This window comes from Pseudochaenichthys georgianus, chromosome 3 (assembly GCF_902827115.2).
Source record: "Pseudochaenichthys georgianus chromosome 3, fPseGeo1.2, whole genome shotgun sequence".
Classification (NCBI taxonomy): domain Eukaryota; kingdom Metazoa; phylum Chordata; class Actinopteri; order Perciformes; family Channichthyidae; genus Pseudochaenichthys; species Pseudochaenichthys georgianus.
Window position 1 is genome coordinate 44,363,759 of NC_047505.1, and position 27,418 is coordinate 44,391,176.

Consider the following 27,418-nt stretch of genomic DNA (forward strand, 5'->3'; position numbering starts at 1 on the left):
GCGCAGGAGCCATGGAGGACAGATCATGACATACGTAACAAATAAATAAATGCATTAATACAGAAAAAATGCAGGAATAAAAAAATACATGAAAACATAAATAGATATGGAAATAAATAAATGAATGTATAAATAAAAAAGTAAAAGTTGAGAATAAAACAGAACATGCATTATTATATAGCTTTAATGTATTTCTACATTTATTTTCAGTTACATTTATATATTTATACATTCCTGTGTCTGTGCGTGTTTCACACAATGTTGTTCTGCTTGGTAGCCTTGTATTCTGTGAATACGACAACATTTATAACAAATAGACTTTCAATTGCTCTGAAAGTTGTGCACGTGTCTTAAACAATATCTTTGAGTTACATTACATTACATTACATTGCATTTAGCTGACGCTTTTATCCAAAGCGACTTACAATAAGTACATTCGACCAGGAAGACACAACCTTGAAGAAAACAGAATCATATAAGTACATCAGGTTTCATAGAGCCAATCGTTTCAAGTGCTACTCAACTGGCTTTAGATAAGCCAGTCCTTTATTAGTATATAAGTGCTCTGTTAGCAGTTCTTTGTTAGTCATTCTATCGCTCGAAGTGGAGTCGAAAGAGATGAGTTTTCAGTCTGCGCCGGAAGGTGTGTAAGCTTTCTGCGGTCCTGATTTCAATGGGGAGCTCATTCCACCATTTTGGAGCGAGGATAGCAAATCCACGTGTTTTTGCTGATGGGAACTTGGGTCCCCCTCGCAGCGAGGGTGCAGCGAGTCGTTTGGCTGATGCAGAGCGAAGTGCACGTGCTGGGGTATACGGTTTAACCATGTCCTGGATGTAGGAAGGGCCAGATCCATTCGCAGCATGGTACGCAAGTACCAGTGTCTTGAAGTGAATTCTAGCAGTTACCGGAAGCCAGTGGAGGGAGCGGAGGAGCGGCGTGGTGTGGGAGAATTTTGGAAGGTTGAAGACCAGACGAGCCGCTGCATTCTGGATGAGCTGCAGAGGTCAGATGGCACATGCAGGTAGACCAGCCAGGAGGGAGTTGCAGTAGTCTAGGCGTGAGGTGACGAGAGCCTGGACCAGAACCTGCGTCGCTTTCTGGGTCAGCTGGGGACGTATCCTCCTGATGTTGTAGAGCGTGTATCTGCAGCAGCGGGTTGTAGCAGCGATATTTGCAGTGAAGGACAGGTTGTTATCCAGGATCACACCCAGATTCCTTGCAGTCTGGGTCGGGGAAACAACAGAGGTGCCGATGTTGATAGTCAGGTCAAGAGAGGGACAATCTTTTCCCGGAAGGAAAAGCACTTCAGTTTTGTCAAGGTTGAGCTTGAGATGATGAGCGGACATCCACTGAGAGATGTCAGCTAAACAAGCAGAGATGCGTGCGACGACCTGGGTCTCTGAGCGGGGAGCGGGGAGTTGCCATCATATTTTATTTCACTTCCTCTGACCAGTCCCACTTTTATTTGAAAGCTTTGCATCAAATTGTATACAAAAAAAGGTCATGTGATCCAATGATTTCAAATCAATCCTACCTGCACAAGCTGCCGTATAGCTCAGTGGTTAAAGCAGGCGTGCAGTCCATATTCATTTTTGTAGAACTTGACTTTATGACCAATGTATATTGTAATTATTGATGTCTTACATATAGATCCCTTTAATGTTACAGTACAGCTGGGGAAGAAGAAGCTTTTTATGTTTTTATTATACTACGCCTATATTTAATGCCGGGCAGATAATGAACCAAGGGATCAATACAAATACAAGATATATTTGTGTTCATTATGTTTTGTATTGTTAATCTAAGTCTGAAACTTAATGTAAACAAAGTTAACAAATACATGTGGTGGTTTTAGAAGTAGGCTACACCTCTACACATCTAGATTTGTTGAAAATCTAGATTTTGCATTTCTACATACGTCATCACTCAACGCCGAGTCGACATCATCAACATTCGCCAACAAAGCATGGCGTTGTGTTGCTGTCATTTAAAAGAGGATGCTAACAAATCTACGGTGTTTTTGAACATGTGAAGTGACTCCACAAGATTCCCAGTTCGCTAAACTGGTCTCGTTTTCTTGGTCTAGTATTTTCTCTGCGTTGTAATTCTTGTCACGGGACTCTAAGCTGCTATAGAGCCGGTTAAAAACAAAATGCTTTCTGTGAAGGTCGCATATTTGGCTTCGGCTGCGTCCCGAGCAATCTCAAATAGAGTCAACTCTCGTAGATGTGTTATTGTGTCGGCGTACTCTCGCCTTCATTGTCCTGTTAGCCAGACTCGCTTTTATCAATCAGTAGCTGCGCCGGAAGAGACTGTTATTCGGATCCCTCGCTACATGCAGAAGCAAGTCGAAAATGTGAAGCAGACTCGAGGTAAAAACAAGATCAACACCGTCAGAGCTGGCAAGCTGCTGATCCAGAGCAAGAACCCGGATCTGAACCAGACTGCAGCATACACTCTCGGGAGGTTCGAGCAGCCCGTCCTCTCCTCGAAAGGATGGAAACACAACAAATCATTTGGGGACTATTTCACCATCAACAACATGAGGACGGTGGCCCCTTTTGTTGCTGAAAATCAGAATGAAGAAGTTGAAAAGGAAGCACCTGTGACATTTAATAACCTCCAAATCTGTAAGGAGCTGGTCGAGACTTTGGAGAAAATCGGCATTACCAACCCTACCACTGTGCAGCTGCAGACCATCCCAAAGGTCATGAAAGGTCACAATGTTCTCTGTGCTGCTGAGACTGGCAGTGGGAAAACCTTGAGTTACCTCCTGCCTATTGTTCAGAGGCTAATGGCTCATAAGGAATCGGAGATGTACGCTCAGGGCACACACAAGATTGGTGCTGTGGTTCTTGTGCCTTCTAGAGAGTTAGCAGAGCAGGTGGCCGCTGTGTCCAGGGGTTTGTGTGCTCAGTTAGGTTTACGGACGATGACTGTGGGGGGTGGGCGAGGTGTAGGACACATCAAGGAGGTCTTCAAGAAGGATCATCCGGATATTTTAGTGGCCACACCAGGGGCTCTGGTGAAGGCCCTGCGGAGACGCTGCATTGACTTGAGCGACCTGAGCTTCTTCGTGGTAGACGAGGCTGACACCATGTTCGACCCCAGCTTTTCTGACATGCTGGAGAGCATCCTTGTCAACACAAACATCTCTAGACATCCCAAGGAAACAAAAGGCCTGGACCATAAAGCCCAGCTGCTGGTGGTGGGGGCCACCTTCCCTGGGGGTGTGGGTGAAGTGCTCAGCCAGGTGACAGATCTTGGCAGCATGGTTGTTATCAAAAGCAAGATGCTGCACTTCCTCATGCCTCATGTCAAGCAGAAGTTTCTGAAGTTGAAGGGTGCTGATAAGATCCTGGAGCTCAACCTGGCCCTGAAGCAGCTCCAACAGGAAGAAGGAGGCGGTGCTGCGCTGGTGTTCTGCAACAAGAGTGTCACCGTCAACTGGCTGGGGTACTCGCTGGACGAGATGGGGGTGCAGCACGCCCGCCTGCAGGGGGACATGCCTGCAGCCGTGCGGGCAGGAATCTTCCACTCTTTCCAGAAGGGCAGTGCAGATGTGCTGATATGCACAGACATCGCTTCACGTGGCCTGGACACATCTCGAGTGCGATTGGTCGTCAACTATGACTCCCCGGAATCCCACACGGACTACATTCACAGGGCAGGGAGAGTGGGGAGGGCAGGAGGGATGGAGGGGGGGGGGGTGCTCACCTTTGTCACGCATCCCTGGGACGTGGAGCTGGTGCAGAAGATCGAGACTGCTGCACGAAGGAGAACTAGTTTGCCAGGGATGGAGTCTGAGATACGTGAGCCGAAACCCAAAGAGGTAGAGACAGAGGAGTAGATGAGTCTTTGTGTATGTTTTCAGATGGAAAAGCCTCCAGTGGGACATTGTATGTATAGTATTGGAATTACAAAGTCTAAATGTGCAAAAAAATGTAAGCAGAATACAATTTGATCTAAATTTAAAATAACATATTATAAATCGTACCTATTAATGGGGATATGGAAGAGATACTATTGTCCTAGTTTGAATGTAAATGTTTGTTTTCTGCAGATTAATCTGCTCATCAGTTGCTTATTTGGATTTAATATACTTCTTACAATGTTTCCAATCAACTGACTTTTTTTGTTTGTGTCATTTTTTATTAATTTTGTTTTGTAAAAATGTTTAAACTTATAAGTAAAAAATAGCTTTGAATATTTGTTTCACTTTGTTTCTTTTACCTCAACTATTGATTAGAGCCATTTGGAAAACAGGTGAGCTTTGAACAATGTTCTGGTCATTTTCTTTCTCCATTAGCCACACATTTTAACTACTGAAAACAGAGTTGACCCGGTTGGTGAGTGTAACTGATTGTCAACTGTGCAACAAAGTAAAGTTTTTCAAATACAACCGGTTGGCTTTTACGCCACACCTAACCAAATACCATCCAGGGTGTGTTATTAAAATGAGAATGTGTAGTGAACATTGCAACAAAGCATGAAAAATACTTTGTCGTTCTCATAAAACCTTTAAGAATAAGAAAATAAATGCGAAAATGTCATGTGGACAAATCCTGAATTCCCTGCAGAGTCATTCAATTCCTTACCACAATTTCAACTAGTGCAGTTTTCTTCTGTGTACTGCATATATTTGACCACTGGGGGGTGGTATTTGTCTAATATTAGTTTATGTGCATTCACTGCACAGTTGATAGGCCATACCATGTATAAACATGTTTGTGCTTTGTGCTAAATATAATTAACCGGGCACACGTTCCCCTAGCATATCTGAAACGGTCACCAGCCCACATACTAGTTTATATAAGGACTCCATTATCTCTCATGTTTGCAGTACAGAAACACTTCATCAGAACTATAGGCTCTTATCATTAATCTCCTGTTAAGTTGAACACAGGCCAAAAGCGGACATCTCTACTGTTGATGTGGTCTGCCTGCTGTACTTACAAATGATTTCCCCCCCTCTTCTATGCCTGTGGGTGCTTGTTGAAAGGAAACCGCAAAAGTGTCAACATGAAAATCTTTCAGACTTAAAGAAAAAAATTGGGATCCTATTTCAAAGGTAATACCTTTTCTTTTGAGTCTGGTTTAGGAGGTGTTACTTTAAACTTTTTTTACATTTGTGCACAGATGACGTCCTTAGACATTTCTGCCTGGAAATGGTATGTGCTCTTATTTTCAAAAGGCTCTCACGTTGCCATGTTACATACATGATGATTTATGTTGGAGTGTCTGTGGAAGTATAGAGATTATAGTTTGCAGACAGAGGGATAGATGTGTTAATGGCTGTGACAGTAACAAGGGGCTTCCATCAGAATGTCTGGAAGCCATCTGACATTGTCCTGCTCCGGCTCGGGTCAACATCTTTAAGCTTCACCCCCGCTGAGGTTCACATTTCACCCAACTGTATACCCTGACAACAGGGACCCAGTTTCCACTAATAGCATGTGTAACAAATGCCTCCAATCCCTCAATGTATATTTCTGTCCTGCCTCACCTCACCTGACCCCTGCAAAAATAATGAACTATCAAATTTCCCATTTCCAGGTAGTAGCTGCCCCCCCATTACGTTTTTGAATGGCTAAAATAATTTGAGACCATGCCTTAAAGGGCCACTCCAACAATTTCACACATAACCAGTGAACTACATTCAAGGAATACTTTGCAGCCTGTGAAACCAAATGTACCTGTATGTTAAGTGTATCTGAGGGTTTATCAAGATTGATAAAATAAGATGAGGTCATAGTAGTGATGTCATTTGGGTTATCCCAACCTTGATTAAGGAACCACACACAATAAACAAAATGTTTTACTGAGACTGGAAGTTGGTTTTGAAAGATGTGGGCAACCTCACTGACAAATCCACAAATGCTATTTAATTGCATCTTGGGACATGTAAAGTCCAGGGTTATTGGAGTTTGGCCCATAATACGAATCAGTCTAACCCGATCTCTCCTGTTTTGTTTTAGCCTTTCTTTGTTTTTAGTTACCCACTAATAAAACTATTTTCATATTGGTAATTGACCTGTACTGTGCACATTGCTGTAGGATGTGTATAGGCTTGTATACACTTTTCTGTAGAAAAAAACAAAAACCATATCAGACACATGTCTGCCTTTTATATTCCAAGCATAGTCATTTTAAATGCACTAAATAATGCCAGTACCATTCAGAAGTCTAGTTGAAAATGGTGGTTTGTTGGACAAACAAGCATACAGTTGGCTGGTTTGAGATCACAGGTTCTCACCACCCAGTCTACAGTAAAACAAACAATGACTAGGCCTATATTTGAGCAGGTGGTGATGTTTGGATGCCTTTCACAGGGAATTCTCCTTTCTTCCTCTCTTTGTTTTTGGCTTTAAACCAACATGTGAAGGGCAATAACTTATCCCCCGGACTGATAAGCGTATGCCAACCAATAATTTAATACTTTTTTAGACCTATAAAAAAAAAAAAACATTGAGGGTGCTCTTACAAACACGTGACAACATGTTTTCTGTACAAATATAAATTATATTAATTAATTCAACCCCATTTGTAGTTCAGTGCAGTTCAGTGGACAGCGGGTGGACTACAAAGCGTTTGGTCCATTAATAGTGACGCATTTCCTCTTTGCCCCAGTGTACCCCCCCCTCCCCATTAACACACAAACTCACGCACACACAGTGCCGCTGCTGCTCCTCAAACACTGTCCAGCCACTTGGAAATTTCCCTCAACGCGGAGGATATTGTACTGCTGAGGAGCGGGACTGTCGGTTTATGTGCATCTTCTCAGGGCTGCCTTGCTTGAAATGCCCCAGTAGAGGATCTGAAGGTAGGTGTACAACCCTGTAATCCGATTATTCTGCTGGCCATCTCCCCCGCAGCAGACGAACGAATCTGCCTGACCTTCTCTCCGACCAAAGCGTTATAATGAAAACCTCACGCTGTGTGTGTGCGAGCCCGGCGTGAGTGCCTGTCTGCCGGATGGGAGCCCCTCTGTGACCGCTTCACATGTCTGCTCCTCCGGCTCTTTTTTAAATATATCGCTGCTACAGCCGAAGTTCAGGGGCTCCCATGCTCATTTGAATCAACCAAACTTGTGGAGCCTTTTTAATTGTCGACTTCTCCAGTGGCACCGGTTTTGGCAAAGCTGTTTTTGGTGTGTTTTGTGGTGGGTGTGCAGAGTCATAAAGGCATGGAGAGTTCACGGAGGGGCTGGTAACATTGCACTGGCCAAGGGAAAGCCAGCCTCCGCCATGTTAAATTACCATCTCATTCAATCCTCCACTCATGCAATTGTTGTCAACTTTTGTTAAAATAAAAACATTTCGTCAATAATGCCATGTCTGCTACGCAAATTAAAGGGAGGCCACCTGTGTAAAGCGCGTGGCTGCTGTGTTAAAGAAGCAGCTCCTCCATATCCAAGGCTTCAGTTCACTACACCGTTACACATTACAGTCTGCAGGGGAACTCATGTGCATGTGGTTGCTACAGTACAATAAGAGCAACATGGGGGGAAAAGTGCGACATGTAGAATAATGTATGGCTTCTCTGCAGCAGCAGCAGCAGCAGCAGCAGCAGCAGCAGCTATCCTTTCAGGTTATATCGCATGAATTGTGGGGATGGCTGCCGGTGTCTCCTACGCTGCCACACCCCTTTATAGAAATACAAGGCTTTCATAGCCTACAATTTGCAGAAGTTATATTATCTCATGCTAGATGTGTTTATAATTATGATCACTGCAGAGAATCTCATGAGTATGTCCTCCTTTTTACCAATTAATTAAATGATCACTTTATGTGCCAAGTTTGTGCTCTAGCGTCAGTACGCTCCATAGTACTATTGCAATGAGAGGATGACTGATGAGTGGCAGATTCATTTTATTAAGGGAGTGCCCTGTGTGGGACTGTGAGGCAGACGGGTCATATGAGATGGGGGGCACCAATGGAGCAAGACATGACTGCGATGTTATATGTGCAAGTGAGTTTCTCTGGCAGTTTAATGGGCAAAAGTACACACACACACACACACACACACACACACACACACACACACACACACACACACACACACACACACACACACACACACACACACACACACACACACACACACACACACACACACACACACACACACACACACACACACACACACACACACACACACACACACACACACACACACACACACACACACACACACACACACACACACACACACACCATTCCCCTCTCCCCCCTGGTTTCATAGACCTTGGCTTGTCAGAAAAAGACACATGACCTTATGCTGCAGGCGGCTCCAATGTGTGTGTGATTCCTGAGGAACGAGTGGTCCCCTCTGACTGTTTCTTTACACATCCTCTAGGTATGTCTAGCACCAGCCCGTGTTGAGATCTGTCTGGGTGTAAGGACAGCATGTCTGGTGCGAAAGGTTGGCAGTTATTAGATTTCCAAAAAATCTATAGTTAATAAAGGTGTGAAGAAAATTGCTACGGCACGAGAATGTCATCCCATCCTCTCAAGTTACCCGATGTTAAAATCTGTCCTTTCAAAATGGCAGCTCTCGTCGAATGAGCCAGGACCCTGTCACCGCACTGATCAGTTATGCTTCTGTCTCATCTCTGTGAAAATGTCATTTTCTCAAGCCCCATGGTTAACTGTTACTATCTTCTGCTGCTGCTTTGTATGCTGCTCTGCCTCAAGCGCTGGCACCAACCATTTATTAAACTGACCAAACTCTGCCTTACATTAAAGCAGCAATCAAAAGCCTTTTCATTATATTAGTAACTGCACTGACCTTTTTTGAAAAGTGTGTTTATAGCTTCATTATGCAAATAGTTTGAAACCAATCTTCTCAAAGCAGACTGATCAACAATTACACTATTTGCCGTGTAGCTGTTCAGTTATTGAGTGCTGAAATCAGTGGCAGGGAAGGAGAAGCAGTGAGGATAATCAGGAAATGATGCCTTATTCTGAACATAATGAAACTGAATGCAAGAATAGAAGAGCTTTGAATCAATACATGACACATAGCCCATAGCCTGTTGCCATTGTAAAATATGGTATAAATATACTAAAGCCAACAGTTAACCGATTTCCAAAGGTCTTGTGCTTGCTCTACAGCCTTGGGGGACTAACTTTCAAAGACCGTGTGTATTTCTGGCTTCTAAAGACTTTCGAGGCCAATCTCAACAGGCAGTAGACGGGTTACTCATCATTAATACATGGATAATTTATTGATCTGTTCCTTTGTTCTGCATGAAAACAGACCTCTGCTGTCACAAGGGACCACAGAGAGGAAGTAATAAGCAGCCCGTAATGACACTTTTCATTTCATTTCATTTTTATTTGTCCCGCTCATGGTACGCAAAACCAAACGTACAACAATTGCCTTTAATCTTAAAGAGGCACAAATGTTATGCAAATGCACTGAGCCACGGGAAGGAAGCCAACAGCTTGCTGCTCAGGATCAGCCAGGTAGCTTTGCTGTGTACAGGAAGTGTCATCAAAGTTGAGTGTTACTGTCGGCAAGTAGAGTTATTAACAGTTTCCACAAGAGGCTGCAAGGAAAGACTATGCTTGGGAACAGTTTTCTCTTCAACAACTGATTAAGAGGAGCTTTTTTCATACAGTTGGAACAAAGCTGGAGTAGAGGGAATAGACTGAGCTTACATTATTACATTATCAAATGACGTTGAATATTTTTCAGTATCCCTTTTTGCTTTCCTGAAATAAACAAAGTGTGTTAATGCAGCAATAACCAAGAGAAGAATCCATTTCGGCTGCTCTGCTCGGTTCGCAATGTAGCTCCCAGTTGGCCACCTGGAACTCATTGCTTGTTTTTTGGACCTCAGAGTCAGAAACAAATGTTTGTAACTGGTTGCCAGGTTAGTAACTAGGCATCAGCTGCCAAATTGGCAAACAAAAGCTGAGGGCAAAATGTAATGTTGCCATTATTTGACTGATTGAGGTTATATGTGATCAAAGACAATCGTTGGAACATAGAAACTATGTTTGCAAGGTGTTTTATATTATTGTCCATTTCAAAAAGCTGATGGAAGGGTAAAAAAGCTGAAGTATGCCAGCTCTGGATCTGGAATCAAAGATTAAATTAAAGTTTTTTTCCTTGTTGATACCCCCAATCTTGTCTATAGACTAGGGCTGCACGATATATATCGTGTCGTGACGATAATCGCGATATGCACGATATTCACATCGCAGGAAGTGCGATTTAAAAAAAGAAAAATTAACTCAAACACGTCATGTTACAATTCTTTTGCTGCTTGCTACAAAAGGAAAACTCATGTCAGGGTTACTTGAGTGAGTGACATGCAGGCTCTGCATGCACAGCAAACCACCAATCACAGAGATTGGCAGTTCAGCGCTGCTAACCGAGCTAGCTCAGCTTGTTGCTCTGATAACTTAAGATCCAGATTAAAATCCTTCATCCGGTTAAATATAGTTACAAAAATACCAATTGTATAGCATTAAAGTCCAAGAAAGGATGGTTTGCGGACAAAAAAATTCCTGTATTTTTTCATATCGCAGGGGAAGAAAATATCGCAATGTCAGTTTTTTCCAATATCGTGCAGCCCTACTATAGACGGTATGATATACCCTCTGATAGTCACACTTTCCTCACTAACAGATAATCATGTTTTACATTATGAATCTGGATGATGATACCAAGGCCGTCAATGTATTTACATTGTGTAAAAATGTATTTCTATTCACTTGGTTTTGTTGTTGGTGGCGGAGTCCACCTTTCAGCCCTGATTGAACTTGCCTAAACACACACACCTAAAATGTGAGTTTGATTTGCTGCACTTTTAAACAAATGAGTCTCAATGAATGTTTTCTGTAGTACAAAACACAGTTGCTGTTAATATGGTAATCATGTTGTTGCCAATGCCAAATCAACTTCAAAGTTGTATACTACAGTTGAGTGGCAGTGTTTCTATGACTTCAGTTCACATTGTATGATGACTTAAAAATGGTAGATATAACACGTGTTTTTGGAGATCTTTGTTGAGGTAATGTGCTTGATGCATAGAGTCCTGCAGTGTAAAGGAAGGGGGGGGGGGTCTGAATGGAGGCGGAGGAATGTCTTGCCTAGTTCAAGTTAACAATATCAGAGAATTTCACACTTTGTTGTGACCAAGCCAAGGCATGAGTAACCTTTGAACACAAGATTCCAAGCGGGGTTTCCTGTGAGAAAGAGGCCCCTGTGCTTGGCCCTTCCAAATGTACAGTACCTATTTAGTTCAGACAGAAAACACATTGAATCACTTTCCATGCACCTTTGATGTAGCTTCAAACTTATGTTAGAAATAATGGTCATAATTAAAAACAGACGCCTGATGGACCAAACATTCAACAATCACAGTTTTGAGCCAAAACATATCTTGTGCCACTGATGCAGAAGCACATAACATATACTATCAATGTAAAGATTGATGTACAGGTTTGAATAGATTGGACTGTAGTCAATTCTGTCCTTAATGCCCATCAGCTTTAAAGCATGGAACCATTTCATTGTGGGTAACGTTTTGAGGTTGAAGTTCTGAATGCTGGTCATTGTTGGATGGATGCATCAGAGGCTGTGTTTTTGGCACATCAATTCTACTTTCTGTTTTCCCACCTCCCACTAGGTTCTGGTATGCCTGCCTCCCACTCACTCCACCGTCCCATAGCTACATTGCATCGTGAATATAAGCCTGGCCAGTGGTTGCCTGCCAGTATCGGGAATAACTATTTCTGCCTGACTAGCTTTTGCTAATTGATTGGTTTAAAATCCTGTGTATGACTCAAGGATAGGAAATGTTAGCTGTGTTTTTTGGTGTATAATTAAACACAGAGTGTGTTTCATGAGGAGCAATCTGTCTCTGCAGCAAGTGCCCTGCAGAAGTCTGGTTCTGTTCTTTCTGTGATTAAAGTCAGTGGACCCCCAGTCTGGTTTAAAAATACCACATTCTTTGCCATGCTGAGCAATCTGGTGCAACAGGAGCCAGTATGGTTGTCATAGTGATGGGAGATAAAGCTTTACTACTCTGTAGGCATTTTGATTGGAGTTGTTCATTAGAAGGGTTTCCTCAGTAGAAGAGCTTGCTAATTTTAATGACCAAATTATGTTTACGATTTTAATAGATTGAGATTGGTCGACAATGTTGTAGTTGTTGTCGCTAATTAAGTTTTTATGGGCTTTGAAAACAAAACATTTGCCGTTTGGTGACTAATCATAATTATCATAGCTTCCATTGTCTTTTTATTCAGCCAGGATTAGAGTTACACAAATATCAACTGCTTGTTGGGCCAAATCCAGGTTCACTTCAATACCTCAGTTTGAAATTTCAAGAGTTTTGGCCAAAGAAAGCCGACATCCTGACCCCTGGCTGAAAGTGGATCTGCTCTGAAATGTGTTTCAGGTTGCAGCTGAGCACTTCAGCTATTACTGGAGTGCATCTCTGGCAGAAATCCCTGCTGCCATGGTTGCCACCTCGAGCCTCATGCCTCATAGTCACCAGGGCAGAAATGTAACCTAATCAGGTGTCTGCTGCTCCCGGTTCATAAGCACACCGCACTGCAATCTGAGTGTGTAGATTTGCTGTTTTGAAAACCACGTGTGGCCAGGCACCCTCAAAACCCTGTAATTTTCGCATCACATTTCAATTGCTAAGGGCGGTAACATAGATGTTCCTTCTGCTTCTTGCCAAAGTAATCAAGAAATATAATAGTTTCCTAAACTTTAGAGAAGCATGCCTATTATTAAGAGATTGCTGGTTTGCTTCCCCAGGCAAAGTCAGTGTGCAGCTCAAAAGTGATCATGTAACACTTCCTCCACCGCACACAAGTGCTCTCTTTTAGATTCACTCAGTTGACAACTACTTAATGCCAAATGCTACTTGTGGTTATTTTTGTTGTCCTATCTAAAGTGTGTTTGCATGCGTCACTCCGAGTACTGCAGATGAATCCCAAAACATTAAACGTGTCGAAGTAAATATTATTGCACGTTGGCTTTTTATAGTGTGCAGTAGGACTGAACGATTAATCGATTTTAAATCAAAATCACGATTTTAAATGATGCAATTATGAAATGATGCAATTATGAAATTGCAAAGCCTGTGATTTATTTAAAAAAAAAATGTAATCTTTTTAAAAAATATTTTTCTTCTTGTGTGTCAGTCATCCACACCAATCAGAAGTGCTGTGCCCCACATGCACCAGCCATTGTTAACCAATCAGAAGTGGCCCATGATAGAAGGTGATAGACAGATTGATCCAATCACCTGCCAAGTATTTTTGAAAGTGCCTGCCCTTTCCAAACGGCTTCCAATGGAGCTTTCCTAGATGGTTTGGTGAAACTAACCATCTGAGTCAGGTTAGTAATGCACATCCATCACATGTTTTACATCTATTACAGGGTGAATCTTAAACTGAAGCTTGACTTTAAAGCAACCCAACGGAAGTTTCATGTAAGTTTAGTTCTTTCACTCTTAGCTCGGGCTGCAGGGGTGCTATAGATGGGAGCACGTTGATACGACCTTCCTAGCCGGAGATATGGCTGCATTTTACAATAAACTTCCATTTGGGTCGCTTAAAAACAAATATCGCAAATGGAATCGCAATCGCAATATCTGTCAGAAAAATCGCAATTCGATTATTTCCCTAAATCGTGCAGTCTAAAATAATATCTGTGCAGTAGAGGAGACAATTATAACTTGGCATTTAAACAAGACAGGATATAAATTCGATCTGAATTTAACATTTTAAAGAAGGCGATGGGCGCATATAGCTTTGATGATTCCGCCAATGAAGGCCAGGGGCCTCATTTTTAAAGGGATATATGCTAAAAAAATGGCGTACGCCAGTTTCTACGCAATGTTTGCGATTTATAAAATACTAACTTTACGGGGAAATGTGCGGTCCTCCACGCAAACTCTAACCCATGCGTATGCACTAAGCACAAAAACGGGATGGACGAGAAACTGCGACACCGCGTTGGCAGAAGGAAGAATGGAGAGAAATATGTGGAAATAATACCATAAATAAAATGTTACCTCTCATTTATCATATATGAATTCATTTTCAAACATTGATTAAAGCCAATCTTAAAATGATTTAACGAACACCTGTTTGCGACTCCTCAGTGCACACAAAAACATAACTTGGAGAAATAAATAAATACGGATACGTTATTTAAAACCACCTCGAAATGTTGTGTTAATGTTATGAAATGTGTCCTCATAAATGATGCGGCAAGCAGGAGGACAGAATTACGTCTAAACTGACACCGTTTTGCATTTCTATAGGTTGTAGATACGAGCATGGTTTTATATACTATCACGTTTAATCGTGTTTTATGCCGTTTGCCAAGACTTGATAAGTCGCTCGTAAAACACAGGAGGTATGGAAAATAAGAACACCATATGTGGTAAATTGTACAGCTGATATAACACAACACATTGGTTGTATTTCCTTTAACTGGTGGATATAGGGTTGCTGCGGGGGGGGGGGGGGTTGAGATGCACCCTGTATTTTAAAGGTGAGCGCAAGCATGACTGCATCTTAGTTTTCCCCTGCTTTGAAGACTCTTCAGCAGTTGGCTGTCACATTTGTCACGAACAAATGGTGTTCTCATTACTCAACATGTTTGTTTTTTTGTTGACAAATTTCCACATTTGTATCACTCATCAAATAATGTTTGTCCCTGCGACGCTGTGGACTGTGAAAATAATCCTGTGTTGGAATTCGCCAGGAAGTGACTGTGGAGCTGAGCTTTGTTGAGCAGTGAGTGAACATTCTGGGAGTGCTGGAAATGTATCCCACCCCTCTGCTCCTCCTCAGCCCTCCCGCAGCCTGGGCCATCTATTCTTGGTTTTCTCATAAGGATAAATTCTTGCTACAAATGTTTGGTAGCTAACTTGCATGGGGAGTGACCCCGCTGAATAAGGCCACCCTGCCGGCTGAAGTATGAGACGGTCCCAGAGTCGCAGAATAAAAGGACTTCATATTCTGGATATGTGAGTGGGATGAACCCATTGTCGGAATCCATAATATTTTGCACAATTTATACTGGATGAAAATGCCCTACAATTAATTACCAACATTTTTGTTTTGGGTTAATTATTGATCTCATGAAAAATCTCCAATGGCATATCAAACAACTAAGAACCACACCCCAAAATAAAGTTATTTGACTATGTTGTATATATCAGCAGCCAATATCTGGGAGAAGGTTAGCAGAAAATACACCACCATATTGGATTTTTGTTTGTAAATAGAAAACAAATTCTGCATCGCTATCGCAAAGAATAATCTAAATGACATGTAACCGTCTTTACAGAGATCGAAAAGCTAAGAGAGCTAAAACACACCCTCCCTTTCTGGTAAACAACCATGTCTCCTATACCTTAAGCTACCTCTTTTTAAAACAAGTTTTCAATTTAAAAACCTTAATCCTGTGTCCAAATTTGAATATTTGCCATAGTTAGTACACTTCCACCTAGTACACTTTGTACACTATGTACTTACTTAGGTAGACAAATCAAACATGGCTATTGTGCACTCACCATAAACAACATTCACACTGTGATAATTCACATTATTTTTTGCGCCAATATACTAAATCAATAAAGACTGCCAAATCAACCCAATAAAATGACGGATGGTTTAGTGCAAAAGTACATACAAAACTATAAACTACATTTGTATAATACTTAGGTGTGGCAAGCTGAGCGTAAGAATGACATTGTACAGTGCATTTGCCCCTTATACTGTACATATGACAATGCAATATCTTGAATAATGTGGTGTTCACCAGACCAACCACAACTGTTTCTGGTCATTCCCCTACTACCTTGCCAAGATGGCGGACATCGAAGGTGAGGAGGGTGCGGGTGCTCATGGTGAAATGCATTTAACATTCTTAGTGTTAACGCACTTATGCGCTCAAAATAGCAAGTGTAATTAGCAAAGAACGTGAATTGAGGCACAGCTGTAGTCTCCAAGCCCAGGCTGAGATAACACGGCATAACTCAGGTTATTTTGTGACTGTAAAACGTTTTGTCCAGAGTCACAGAGGATATTGTTACACGGCTGTTTTCAAAAGCTGTTTAGTATTCCCCAAATGATCAATTATATCATCAGCAAGATTTCAAGACTCTTTTAGTTTGACAAGTGATTATTTTGTCTGATGATATGGTAAGTGTAATAATTTCAAAGTATTATTTCTCTGACAGTTCAGTAGGGTTTCAGAGTTTGCTTTAATAATACAAATCTGACAGGACAGATCTGACAAATGCTTGGCTGTTCTTTTGTCTTTTTGCATTATTCTTATGCTTCATGATTGTCTTGTTTTATTCAGAGACATCAGTATTGAGTTATCTCTTTTGTCATACAAGCTTTTGTACAAAGAACATGTTGACAACATGGCATCATCACACATGGTGACACTTGACTACAACCAGTTGAAAAGGCCTCATCTATCATGTATTATTGTGGTCCTTGAACTAATGGTTTTCTCTTTTCACCCACTAGTTCCCTTTTCTTGATGTGTGACTCAGTATTGTAGGATCGATGTGTTTCACTTTGCAACCCTCTCAAGATATCCAGCTTGGATGGACCAGAACTAGCACTTTAAGTGGCTTTTAATGTATGACATGTTACACAATTATACTGTCAGTGTTCCTTGCCCTTGGCTGAAATCTCACTCTGAAACAGACTTGCTTGCCCTCCCCAGCTCCCTGCAAGCCTCTGATGTTGCTTGTGGAGGTTGTGCAGTTTGAATAGAGCTATATAAGGGAAATCATTCTTTGTTTATTAGTTAAGGGAGAGTACATGGGAGTGCTGCCAGGCCTCTCAGAGTACAACATGGGGACAGAAAGAAGAGGACGAAACAACTCTCAAACTGAGTGTACTCTGCTATGTAGAGCTGTAAACATACCTTCTTTTTTAAGGCAATGTTATGAGTGTGCCAGCTGGCTTAAATTACATGTGGAAAGCTTGGTGTTGATCAAGTGGCTGTAAATAGCCTTTATCTGTGCACTGTGCTATGGACTGTGTGCTAATCCAGCTAGCTACAAGGATGCAGTGGTTGCATTAGCTGGCTACCATTGACTTTGTCTCGTCGACACTGTCAAGGTATGAGCAGTGGAGATTTTTGAAGAGAGGCAATCCACCTGCTGCTAGCTTGACTTGTAGTGAAAATACTTAGCATGTTTTGGTCCTAAAAAGTGTCTTATACCTGCCAATGAAAAGCCAGAAGGCAGTGAGTACGGTGAAAATTGATCTTAAATAATGTTGCCCATGTTTTAGAATGGTACAGTAATCAATATCTGAAAATAAACTTCTTAACACTAAGTTGTGTTCCTGTTAACATTATAAAGTGGAACTGCTGAGAGTTCAATGTTGTCTACATTTGCAGAAACATTAGTATATCGTGGTCAGACATGTTTTTCTTGATGTCATGCACCTGGAATGCTTTGAGTTTGAAACTGCAGCAATCCAAACTCCTGCTTTGTCTGGAAAGCAGCATCAGCCCCCCCCCCCCTCTTGTGTCACTCCTAATTCAAGAAAATCAAGAAGATGACGGCCAAAAACCAAGATGGCGACGGACAAAATGTCCAACTAAATTCTTCAAATACGACAATCCACTAATTAACGGTGACGGTAGTGCGATAACACCCTTTTATTTTATAGAGTCTGTGGAAGTAAACCAATAGTAGTTTAGTAATATGTATTTCTTGATTTTAAGTAATGAAACCTACACGTGATGCCAGCCAATACAACATTTTAACGGCTTAAATGAAATGTTTTCCTTATGCCCTGCTACTTCACATGAATAAGAAGGTGAGTAAATGGAGCCAATCACTTAAGATAGTTGCTAGGGTGTACGGTTGCATGTTGGTTTATTCAGGTGCCAGCTGTCAGTGACTGTATTAATGTTGAAGGGGCTAACTGTGTAAATTAATAAATGTTCAGTGTCTTTAGAGACGTGTTTTCAGTGGGTTTGATGTGACAGCGGAGAGGACAATTAATTTATTTCTATAACCATATGGTTTCTAATTAGATTGTTCATCGAATGCACTTTACATGACTGCATGCTGTTAAATCCTTTACCTTTTAACTTGTTGGTATTTTTTCTTTGTGTAGGATTAATGAAGAGCATGGGATTTGATGCTCCATAAGTACCAGGCAGTTATATTGTCGCTTCTGTCCCAGTTTGAATTTAATTGAGATAATCCAACATCAGTCTTTTCTGCTCTTCCAATTTTTAAAATAAGATTGTTTATAGTAATCTTCTAAGCTTAAAGTTGGTGTGCAGTGTTTCATATCAACGTGTCTATGGGGAGCTTGTTCTCCAGCTGGCAACCAGACAAATACCGCATTGTCAGATTCCTCTCTTTAGGAGGACTCGGGCGTTTTTGTGTTTTGGACTGGCGGTAGAATGCCAGCCTTGTCCTCAGTTGGGTTACTTATCTCCCTGGTGCAGTGCACACCCTCAGGGAAATAACTTGGGGGAACCTTGTTCCATCCCTCACCTCCTGAACAACACAACTGAATGATGTGAGGCCAGAGTTTTCTGTTGTCACTTGTATAGTTAAAGTCTGACATCTCAATTTGCTGCAACATGATCTGTGTTTGTAAGGCTGACAGGCAAACACCAGGTGGGACATTCATTGCTGGCCACTCTTCAGGGATTGATCATGCAGACACTCAGTGCTGCTGATTTTGAATTGGCAGAATTCTTTGGTAGGATAATGGATTCAAATGCCATTTACAAGTGGCAGATGGGAAATGGGACTTTAGTTTTTGATTGGTTTTCCCCTCATGTTGAGTGCAGCTTGTTCCCTGATTGGAGATCTGATAACTGTGCTGCCTAGCATTTTACTTACACAGCTGTGGGAGCAGGTGAACACGCCTGAGCAACCGGGCATCCAATTTTGCTTTTGGACTGCCGAGCGTTCCAGAACTTTCCTTGAGCCCTTGCAGGTGTTTTAAAGTGGACTGCAATGTGATGACACACACACACACACACACACACACACACACACACACACACACACACACACACACACACACACACACACACACACACACACACACACACACACACACACACACACACACACACACACACACACACACACACACACACACACACACACACACACACACTTGTTTTATGTTTATTTTTAGGGATTGGCATCATGTATTTATAGATGTTAATAGGCAGGTGGACATATTATCTTAATTTGCTTTTTCCCAGAGAGTTAAATGAGACGATTGATGCTCTCTTTTTTTCATTACTGTCTATAATTAATAGTGTTTGAATCACTATTTCTTTGCGAAAGGAGTTGCCTTTTGAAATAAACCCACCAGATAATTATCACTCAAAGTTCCCCTTAGCTCATTGTTTTTGTTTTGGTTTGTATGATGGGAAAGTGTATAAAACCTTAAAGCATAGAGCATATCGGTCATACACTTTGTTTAAAAGAAAAGCAATTGAGCAGCGTTTTGGCCGTTTGTGGCTACTAAAACCCCTTCCTTTTTAATATCATTCTTTAGATCACATGTTGTCATCATTATCAGTATGCAGCATGCATTGAATTCATAGTGCCGGTCTCCTTCCCTTCTGTCCATTTGGTGCGGTTGTGGTATTCCTGCAGTAAGATAAGCCGTCAATGGAATCAGCCCCACTCTGCGGACCCAGCAGAAAAACAGTATTGGTCGTCCCCCACCTCCCATCTACTCCAACCCCCCCAAACTTCAGCTCAATCCACCACCTCGAGTTCCCATTATCTCACTCGCTTGTTTTTTTTCTGCTTCCCCTCTCTCTCCCTCTCTCACACCTATCTCTCTTTCACCACCTGCAAGTTCTCTCCTCAACCCCGAGGATAGCAAGCATGTCAACACCTCGGCTGCAACCCAGTCACAGGGATGAAGTGACACAGGTTGCCTGCTGTGGGTTGTAAACCAGCGCACACACATCTGGTAAATGGATGTAGGGTGGTGTATTGATGGACAGAATATTTACACCACCTGCTCAAATTGTTGAATTGTGTTAATTGCGTCCGTCTGGGTGTCTTCTCGTGCATGATTTGTGACGGCTGGAAATGGATCACCTGGCCTTAATTTAGCTTTATCTGAGTTTCTTTAGAAGGCAAGTTAGTTTGTAATGTTCAGATATTTTCACATATTTTATATTTAGCCTTACTGCGGTTTGGATATTTCAATAGCCCCTGTTGCGCTTTTGATAAAATGTCTAGCATTTGTGCGGCCCTAATCTTAAAAGCAAGAGTTGTGTGTGTGTGTGCACATTCTTGAGCATGTGTGCCTGCCATTGCCATTTAACCCTCCAAACAATTAAAAGTATTTAATGTGTGAGGTGAATGGGGAGCGGCTCCTGCCTGCTCCTAACAATAGAACTGACACGCTAGGGGCCAAGCTTTCACTTCGCAGACAGCATGAAAAAAAACGGGCTTGGAGTCGCTGGATTGTCCCCCCACAATAGGCAGCCGAAGCCATGTAAGGTAGTTCACCTCCCGTGTCATGTTCTTCTCCTCTAGTGTCCCGAGCCTTTGCGCAGCCACACACCGGCTTGTTGTTCAGTTCTCCTGCCTGATGTTTGGCTTGCCTGGAATTGTTATGGCGTTAATTTGCCTTGGAAATGCAGTTGACTATTTAAAACTGTGTTAGGAGAGTGTAACACTTAGAAAGACACTCATCCACGAGAAGCAGTTTCAACTGCAAACACTTCTAATGGAAAAGATAAGACATGGAAGTGCTTATTCTAATTCTAATGTATGTCGATCCATATAGCTGTTGACTAAATTGGGTTTCGGAGGCTTCAGAGGCAGACAGTTAAACGTCTGCTCACAGTTGTCCGCCCAATGAGTGGATTAGAGGACTGCCATGTCTCTGCGGCTAAGATGCAAAAGAAGATTAAGGTTGGTAGCTCATGAAGAGGGCCGGGCCGTCATAATCTGCAGCACCGCCAGACTGAGACTCTGCCCCTTTAAAATGGACTTTGGGGATTTATTGTATCTACAAAATGATGTACTCTCCTCTGTGCCTGCATATGCCTTTTGTATGGCTCGCTTGTTAGGATGGGTTTAAGAGTGAGGACATCAGCAGCACATATGTTATATAATACAACTCCACTAAAAGATGCAACCTAATGTTTTGGTAAAAGAAAATATGGTTAATTGTGTATAGAAAGGTTCTATCTAAAGTCCCTCAGTCAAGATTTTCACCTGTTGTGATGTCATCTCCGGTAACCCAACCTTGTTGTTGTTGTTGTTGTTGTTGTTGTTGTTGTTGTTGTTGTTGTTGTTGGGCTTGTATCAGCAGTAATGGTGCACTATACAGATCTCAGAAGCTCAACTGATGTACACGACTATGTTCCCTAAGTGTACAATAAGAGTATAGAAGACAACTTCTTTTACACAATTTGATTTCACATCCATGTTGAGACTGAAGGTGGTATAAGTGGGGGTTCATGCAAAATGACCATGGTGTAATAATATCCATCACGCCATGGCGATCAAAAGTGAGATTTGATTCAAGCTGTTCTGCAATGGCACAACTGTTCGGCAGCTGGTGTCAACACAAGCAGGATGGTCAGACAGACACACTGGGGGGGGGGGGTCTTTGCAGGACGAAACATTTCAAGGCAATTCTTCATGGAAGCCTTTTACTCGTAGACCAGCGCTGGTTAATAAGTACAAAATAAAAGGATTAAGAACAAAACATTTAGGTAGGAAATTATAATGTTAATGGCGAGTAGAATTGGTTACCCTCTCAAAATCCTGCTGATGTATCTTATAGAAGGGGCACATTATAACTATATAAGCTCTTGCGATGGTTAATGAGTCCATTTCAATTCCAAATGCAGTCTTTTTGTTACAAATTCATTCTCAGCGTTATGCTTTTGCCGTTCTCTATAGAGGCTGTTAAGAGGATGGTATGCTGGGCAGACTGGCTGTCATTTCATTTACTGCTACAGAGGAAGAGAACATTGTGAATGCAATTTCCTAGGACTATTACTGCAGAATGTAGACTTCAGAAAGCTATCACTTGAAAATGGTATGGGAATGTGTTTAAGGCTGTCAGGAACAGCTCGTATAATCCCCTCACTTCCAATGTTGTGTTGCCGTTTGCTCCGTCTTGAAGCTCCAGCCTCAAATACTCATACTGCATATTAGCACCCAGGGTTTATGCCTATCCCAGCCTCTCCTAACCTTGGATAGGACACATAAACACATGCACACCTAAAGAGGGGGCAGTGTAAAACAAATGTACATTGTGGCCCCTCTACTCCCACCCCCCAACTTGGATGGGTGGGTTTGATTCCATTCATGGTACTGGGAGTCGGCCTGAAGAGAGCTGAGGGTCTGTGTAATTGAATTAGTTGTACCCCCCCCCCCTTTTCTGTGGAAGGGCAGGACTAATCATTGAGAATCTCTGCCCTGCCCACTGCACCCAGAGAGGGTTGGAATAGTTGCCTTGTATAGAAGAGAGACTAGAGGGGCTCGTGTGTGTGTGTGTGTGTGTGTGTGTGTGTGTGTGTGTGTGTGTGTGTGTGTGTGTGTGTGTGTGTGTGTGTGTGTGTGTGTGTGTGTGTGTGTGTGTGTGTGTGTGTGTGTGTGTGTGTGTGTGTGTGTGTGTGTGTGTGTGTGTGTGTGTGTGTGTGTGTGACTGTCTACACCCAGACCAGATTAAATGATGCACCCAGAAACAGGGCTTTAAAAACATACTACAATGATTGAATCGATTATTATAGCAAGTATAGAGAAAAAAGTTGCCGTTTTTGTTGATTGATTTGAATAATTTAAAGTATATATTAATATATTACAAGAATACATATACACTCAATATACGCAAACAGCAGCCTACACATTACACTTGTCAATACCCAAATACAGTGCAACAAACATAGGTGCACGGGTCTTACAAAAAGATATTTAAGGTGACTCGCAGATTAAAGAATTACTATAGTAAATATTCCCTGAGCCTCATCTATAACTCTTTGGGGTTTGCAGTCTCTTTCATGAGGTATTTTGTCCCTTGTTTAGGGGGGGGGGGAGTTGATGACATCTGGAGAACAGCTGTTGCTCTGCATCATTTCGGAGCACACACACACACACACACACACACACACACACACACACACACAAACAGACACACATATTTCTTGCTTGGCCTCCCCAGCAGAGGTTAAGGGGTCAGGAGCCCTGTTTCTGGGTGCATCATTTAATCTGGTCTGGGTGTAGACAGTCCCTGGAAATCAAACACCACTCGTCTACACGCACACACACACACACACACACACACACACACGCACACGCACACGCACACACATACACAGCGAGAGCAGATGGTTTGTGTTTATGGAGTTTATAAGAGTTGTTATTGGGAGTGGTGCTCTGCTGAAGAGTGGCTTGGGGTGACATAAGTGGTATTTTCCCCACATCATAATAGTTGGTATGGATGCTTTTTCTATCTTTATTTTTCTGTAAGTCAAATTCATCTAGGGGCTACAATGCTCTATATGAGTGGAGTTCTCATTGGCTTCTAGGCAGACATGGGTGGGTCAATCACCCCCCCCCCCCCCCCCCACACACACTTGCATTTATTAAGTCCAGATCCCATGCACCCATTTAGCTAATTGCATATCTGCGACTTCTACTTATCCATGCGATCGGTGGAAGACACCGGATAATTATTTAGCAGGCTTTCGTCAGTATGTGCTGCGAGGCTGGGCTGTGATGTTTGCCATGATTTGGGACTTTTAATCCGTTTGCAAAAGAGATTTGGAAAGGAACATCGCCTCTAAGTTGACCCTGTTTCCCGGAAAGGGTTTTTCAGTCCTTCTTGTGGTTTAGACGTGTTGCTAATTGCAAAGAAAGGTACACGTTGTCTGCATATTGAGGGTTTAATGGCTTTCGCTGTTGAATTTCATTGATGCAGTGCATAGAGGCTGAAGAATGAGGTGTGTTGATGAAATGATTGTATTGAGCTTGATGCTAAATTTGTAATGCCCAAGGACTTGGTCCCAACAGTTATGTCCCCGCAGAATGACTTCACTGAGCCGGTTCTCATACTAATGAATTCGATTATAAGCTTCAATTGACTTGAGAAGGATTTCCCCTGATGTTGCGCATCAGTTTAAAAATTGGTTTTGATTTGGACTTTTTTAGAAACACTTATTTGGTATCTTATCAAAAGTTTGATACCAAGACTCTCATGTCTTTGCATTTGATACTTAGCTATGATAGCTTAGCATGAGGACTGGGAATGGCTAGTGTAGCTCTGTCCAAAGATAAAAAGGAAAAGCTTAGTAAATCTCACTGCAAGATGTTGCATTTATATATACGTAAAAATCAACAAACAGTAATAGCATATTGTGGTTAGCTGGATACTGTTTATTCTTTTGTCAAACCTTAGTTGGTTTCATTCCTTGCCTCTTAATGCTAAGCTATGGTATCTTTCTCCTGGGTTTAGCTTCATATTTAATGGGCAGCTAAAGGAGAATCCATCTTCTCATTTTACTCTCAGCAACAAAGGTCGTTTTTTGCAAGTCTTTTCAAACTTTCGGGGGAAATGCGGATGAGTAATGCATTCCCCTCAGTGAGCAGCTGCCATTGTTCTTTAAGGTATAGCCTACAGCTAGTCACGTAGCCCCCAGTCTCCATTAGTTATAGCAGAGATCAGTCACAACAACTGTTAGCGCAATAAATCAGGTTAATGGTGAATTCAGATTCATGGCTTTTGCTTATTATTACTTGCACGCATGCATGCACGCACGCACGCACGCACGCACGCACGCACGCACACACACACACACACACACACACACACGCACACACGCACACACTCTCACAAACATCTTTGGTATATAACAATACAACCCGATTCACCACCTTGACCTTTGTGTAATAATCCAGCTGTGTTGATTGTGTGAGATATTGTGAAGTCATAGTGGGGAGCTTTATTAACAGCCTAGTTTTTGGGACTGGAGCGAGGTGTTTCTCAGGCAGGCTCCGAATTGTCTGACCTGTCCCCATTTGTCCTCCTCTGCAGTGCGTGATTAATGAAATTGCAGGACGGAACAATGAAGTCTCCAGTGGCATTGTGTTGCTCAAGATTGCCAGTGGCGATGTGCCCCTGCGCCCCACCTCTGGAAACCCCAGGGGACCAGAGGAGTTTCCCGTCTTATTCCATTTTTGACCAGGCTTATTTCATGTTCATCTTTTGCTCTGGACAGATTTGACAACAGTTAATCCAGCAGGATATACTGAGAGTTCATTTCAATGTATAGCACAATGTTACTGTTGTCAGAGCTGTCTCAGACCCCCGTTGGGTGTTTCCTGAACTTAGCATATTAACATTTTGCTCAGAACATTCCCCCCTAGGCTAAGAGAAGACTATTACAGGAATGCAAATGTCTCTTAACTTGTGTGAGATAAGGTTTCTCTCTCCTCTAGTGTGTTTGGTTTGATTCGGGTGGTCATGTTTATTTTCCAGGAGGCAAAAGGCTTAGCGTTTCTCTGTCACATTATTTTTAGCTCTTCGCAGTCAGAGACCCCTTCCATATTGTGTCGTTTGATCTGTGAGAAAGTTTCCATCTGATGTTTTGAAGTGGGTTTATCATAGCCTAATATGAGGCCCTGTTATTTGCCACCTTTTAATAACCGCCTATTATTATGCAGTATTTTAAACATCGTATAATTGTTGGAGGTAAACAGAATCACAGATCTTTGCCCAACAGGTTCCTTAAAATGTCCTTTTTGGTTGTCTTTCAAATAAAATTGAAACTCTACCATTACCAGCTCATTTAATTCTAGGTACAGTGGAGTGGAGAACTACTGCTTAAAAAAAGTGAACAAAGAATAAAAACAAAATATCTATTGTGTTGGATTTCATCCTTTTCAATAGCTGTCTATCTTGTGTCTAACCTTGTTTAAGGATCCTTCCTCAACATTTCGCCTTCATCTATTGCTCTCCGAGTTGAAATACACTCTAACATAATTGGTTAACCTTAATGGAATAAAAACAAAGGAGTCACTATTTAAATCAGTTGCCTCCCAATAATAAACCTTTTCCTGCAAAAGTCAGCAGGTCAATGAGGCTCATGGGACAGGTTGTTACTGCTAGCTGTCTGAGCTAAAGCTGGGGGGGGGGGGGGGGGTCTGGTGTGAAAGCAGGTCCTCTGAAGCCTGAACGAGATGGTTAACAGCGGTTAGAATCTCAGGCCAATGTTTCCTTTCATCACAATGCAGCTGTTTGGATTTGAGCCTCTCACATTACATAGTTCGGAATTTGCTTTTGTCTATATTCTAAATCCTATCACACCTACAGTATGCTTTGTGTGAAAGCAAACCACCTGCTTATAGATTTGCATCATTGTTTACAGCACAGTCATATTGAGTGTGTTTGTAAGGGTTGGTATAAGTGGGATATAGGACCTGTGCAGTGTGATGATCTATCTTGAGTGTCTCTCACGTGTCCCCCATCAGCCTGTCGGTGTATGGCTGCAGCCCATATCAGTGAGTCTGTATAGGCTTTATACTGTATTGTGAATATTGTAAAAACATTGTAGAATAATTTCAGTCCGGAGAATTTGGAAATGTAAACTTCTGCAAAATACACCAAAACAAACTCCCTGCAGATCATGTGTAATGTATACTGTTGTTCACTGTTGTTACTAAATGGAGTAGACCTCATTCTACTAGCTTGTAGAAATATAACAACATTGTGTGTTAGATTTAGGAAACTGGGTGATTTTAAAGAGGAAGAGCTGTGGTTTTGAATAGCTAAAACACAAAGACATAAACAACGTCTTAATAAGTAAAAGTGGAAGGTATATCATCTTTCACTTTTTCTGGTTTTGGTGACTAAAATACAGTGCATTAAGAAAGCTTCAGCAAATGATTGTGTGCGTTTTACTAAAAATGAACTCTTGGCTGGTTAACGTTTCCGTTACTATCAGCCACAGAGTGGACTGTGTCGTCATGCTTTTTAAAAAGACCAACAGAATGGTGGGTGTGTTTTCTATACTAAAACAAGCCATAGTTGGCAAATAATGGACCAGTCACAAGCCTGCAAAAGTTGCGAGCACTTCGTATTACTTTTATCATTGTTGAATGTTTCCAATATTGTTTGTTACAAATCTCATACAACTATTTGACATTTGAATCATACAAACAATGTGTTGCTGTTGGGGCTTGGATTCATTCTTGCCATTGATTTTTTTTTTCCAGCACAAAATATATTTAAAATGTGAAGCCCCACATTTATACAGTGTTGAACCGATGTAGCTATAGTCCGCATCTAAGGAGAGCAGTGTGTTTTCTGCAGCTGTAATGCAGCTTTGTGTAAGCCTTCTTAAAGTTTTCTCCAGGGTTGCAAGTCCATTGTTGTG

At 41.9% G+C, this 27,418-nt stretch overlaps 2 protein-coding genes across 3 annotated transcripts in view; both read left to right on the forward strand.

Annotated features, from left to right (window-relative positions):
- Positions 1–1,954: 1,954 nt before the first annotated feature.
- Positions 1,955–4,208, forward strand: ddx28 (DEAD (Asp-Glu-Ala-Asp) box polypeptide 28). Its single transcript, XM_034105095.1, has one exon. It carries the CDS (start codon positions 2,154–2,156, stop codon positions 3,849–3,851), a length of 1,698 nt encoding a protein of 565 aa, XP_033960986.1. The 5' UTR covers positions 1,955–2,153; the 3' UTR covers positions 3,852–4,208.
- A 2,463-nt stretch (positions 4,209–6,671) lies between these two features.
- tln2a (talin 2a) overlaps positions 6,672–27,418 on the forward strand; it is a 99,829-nt gene continuing 79,082 nt past the window's right edge. For both annotated transcript variants that reach the window (XM_071207143.1, XM_071207144.1), the window contains exon 1: positions 6,672–6,824. The gene's annotated coding sequence lies outside the window, so the exon portion shown is untranslated. The remainder of the gene's footprint in view (positions 6,825–27,418) is intronic.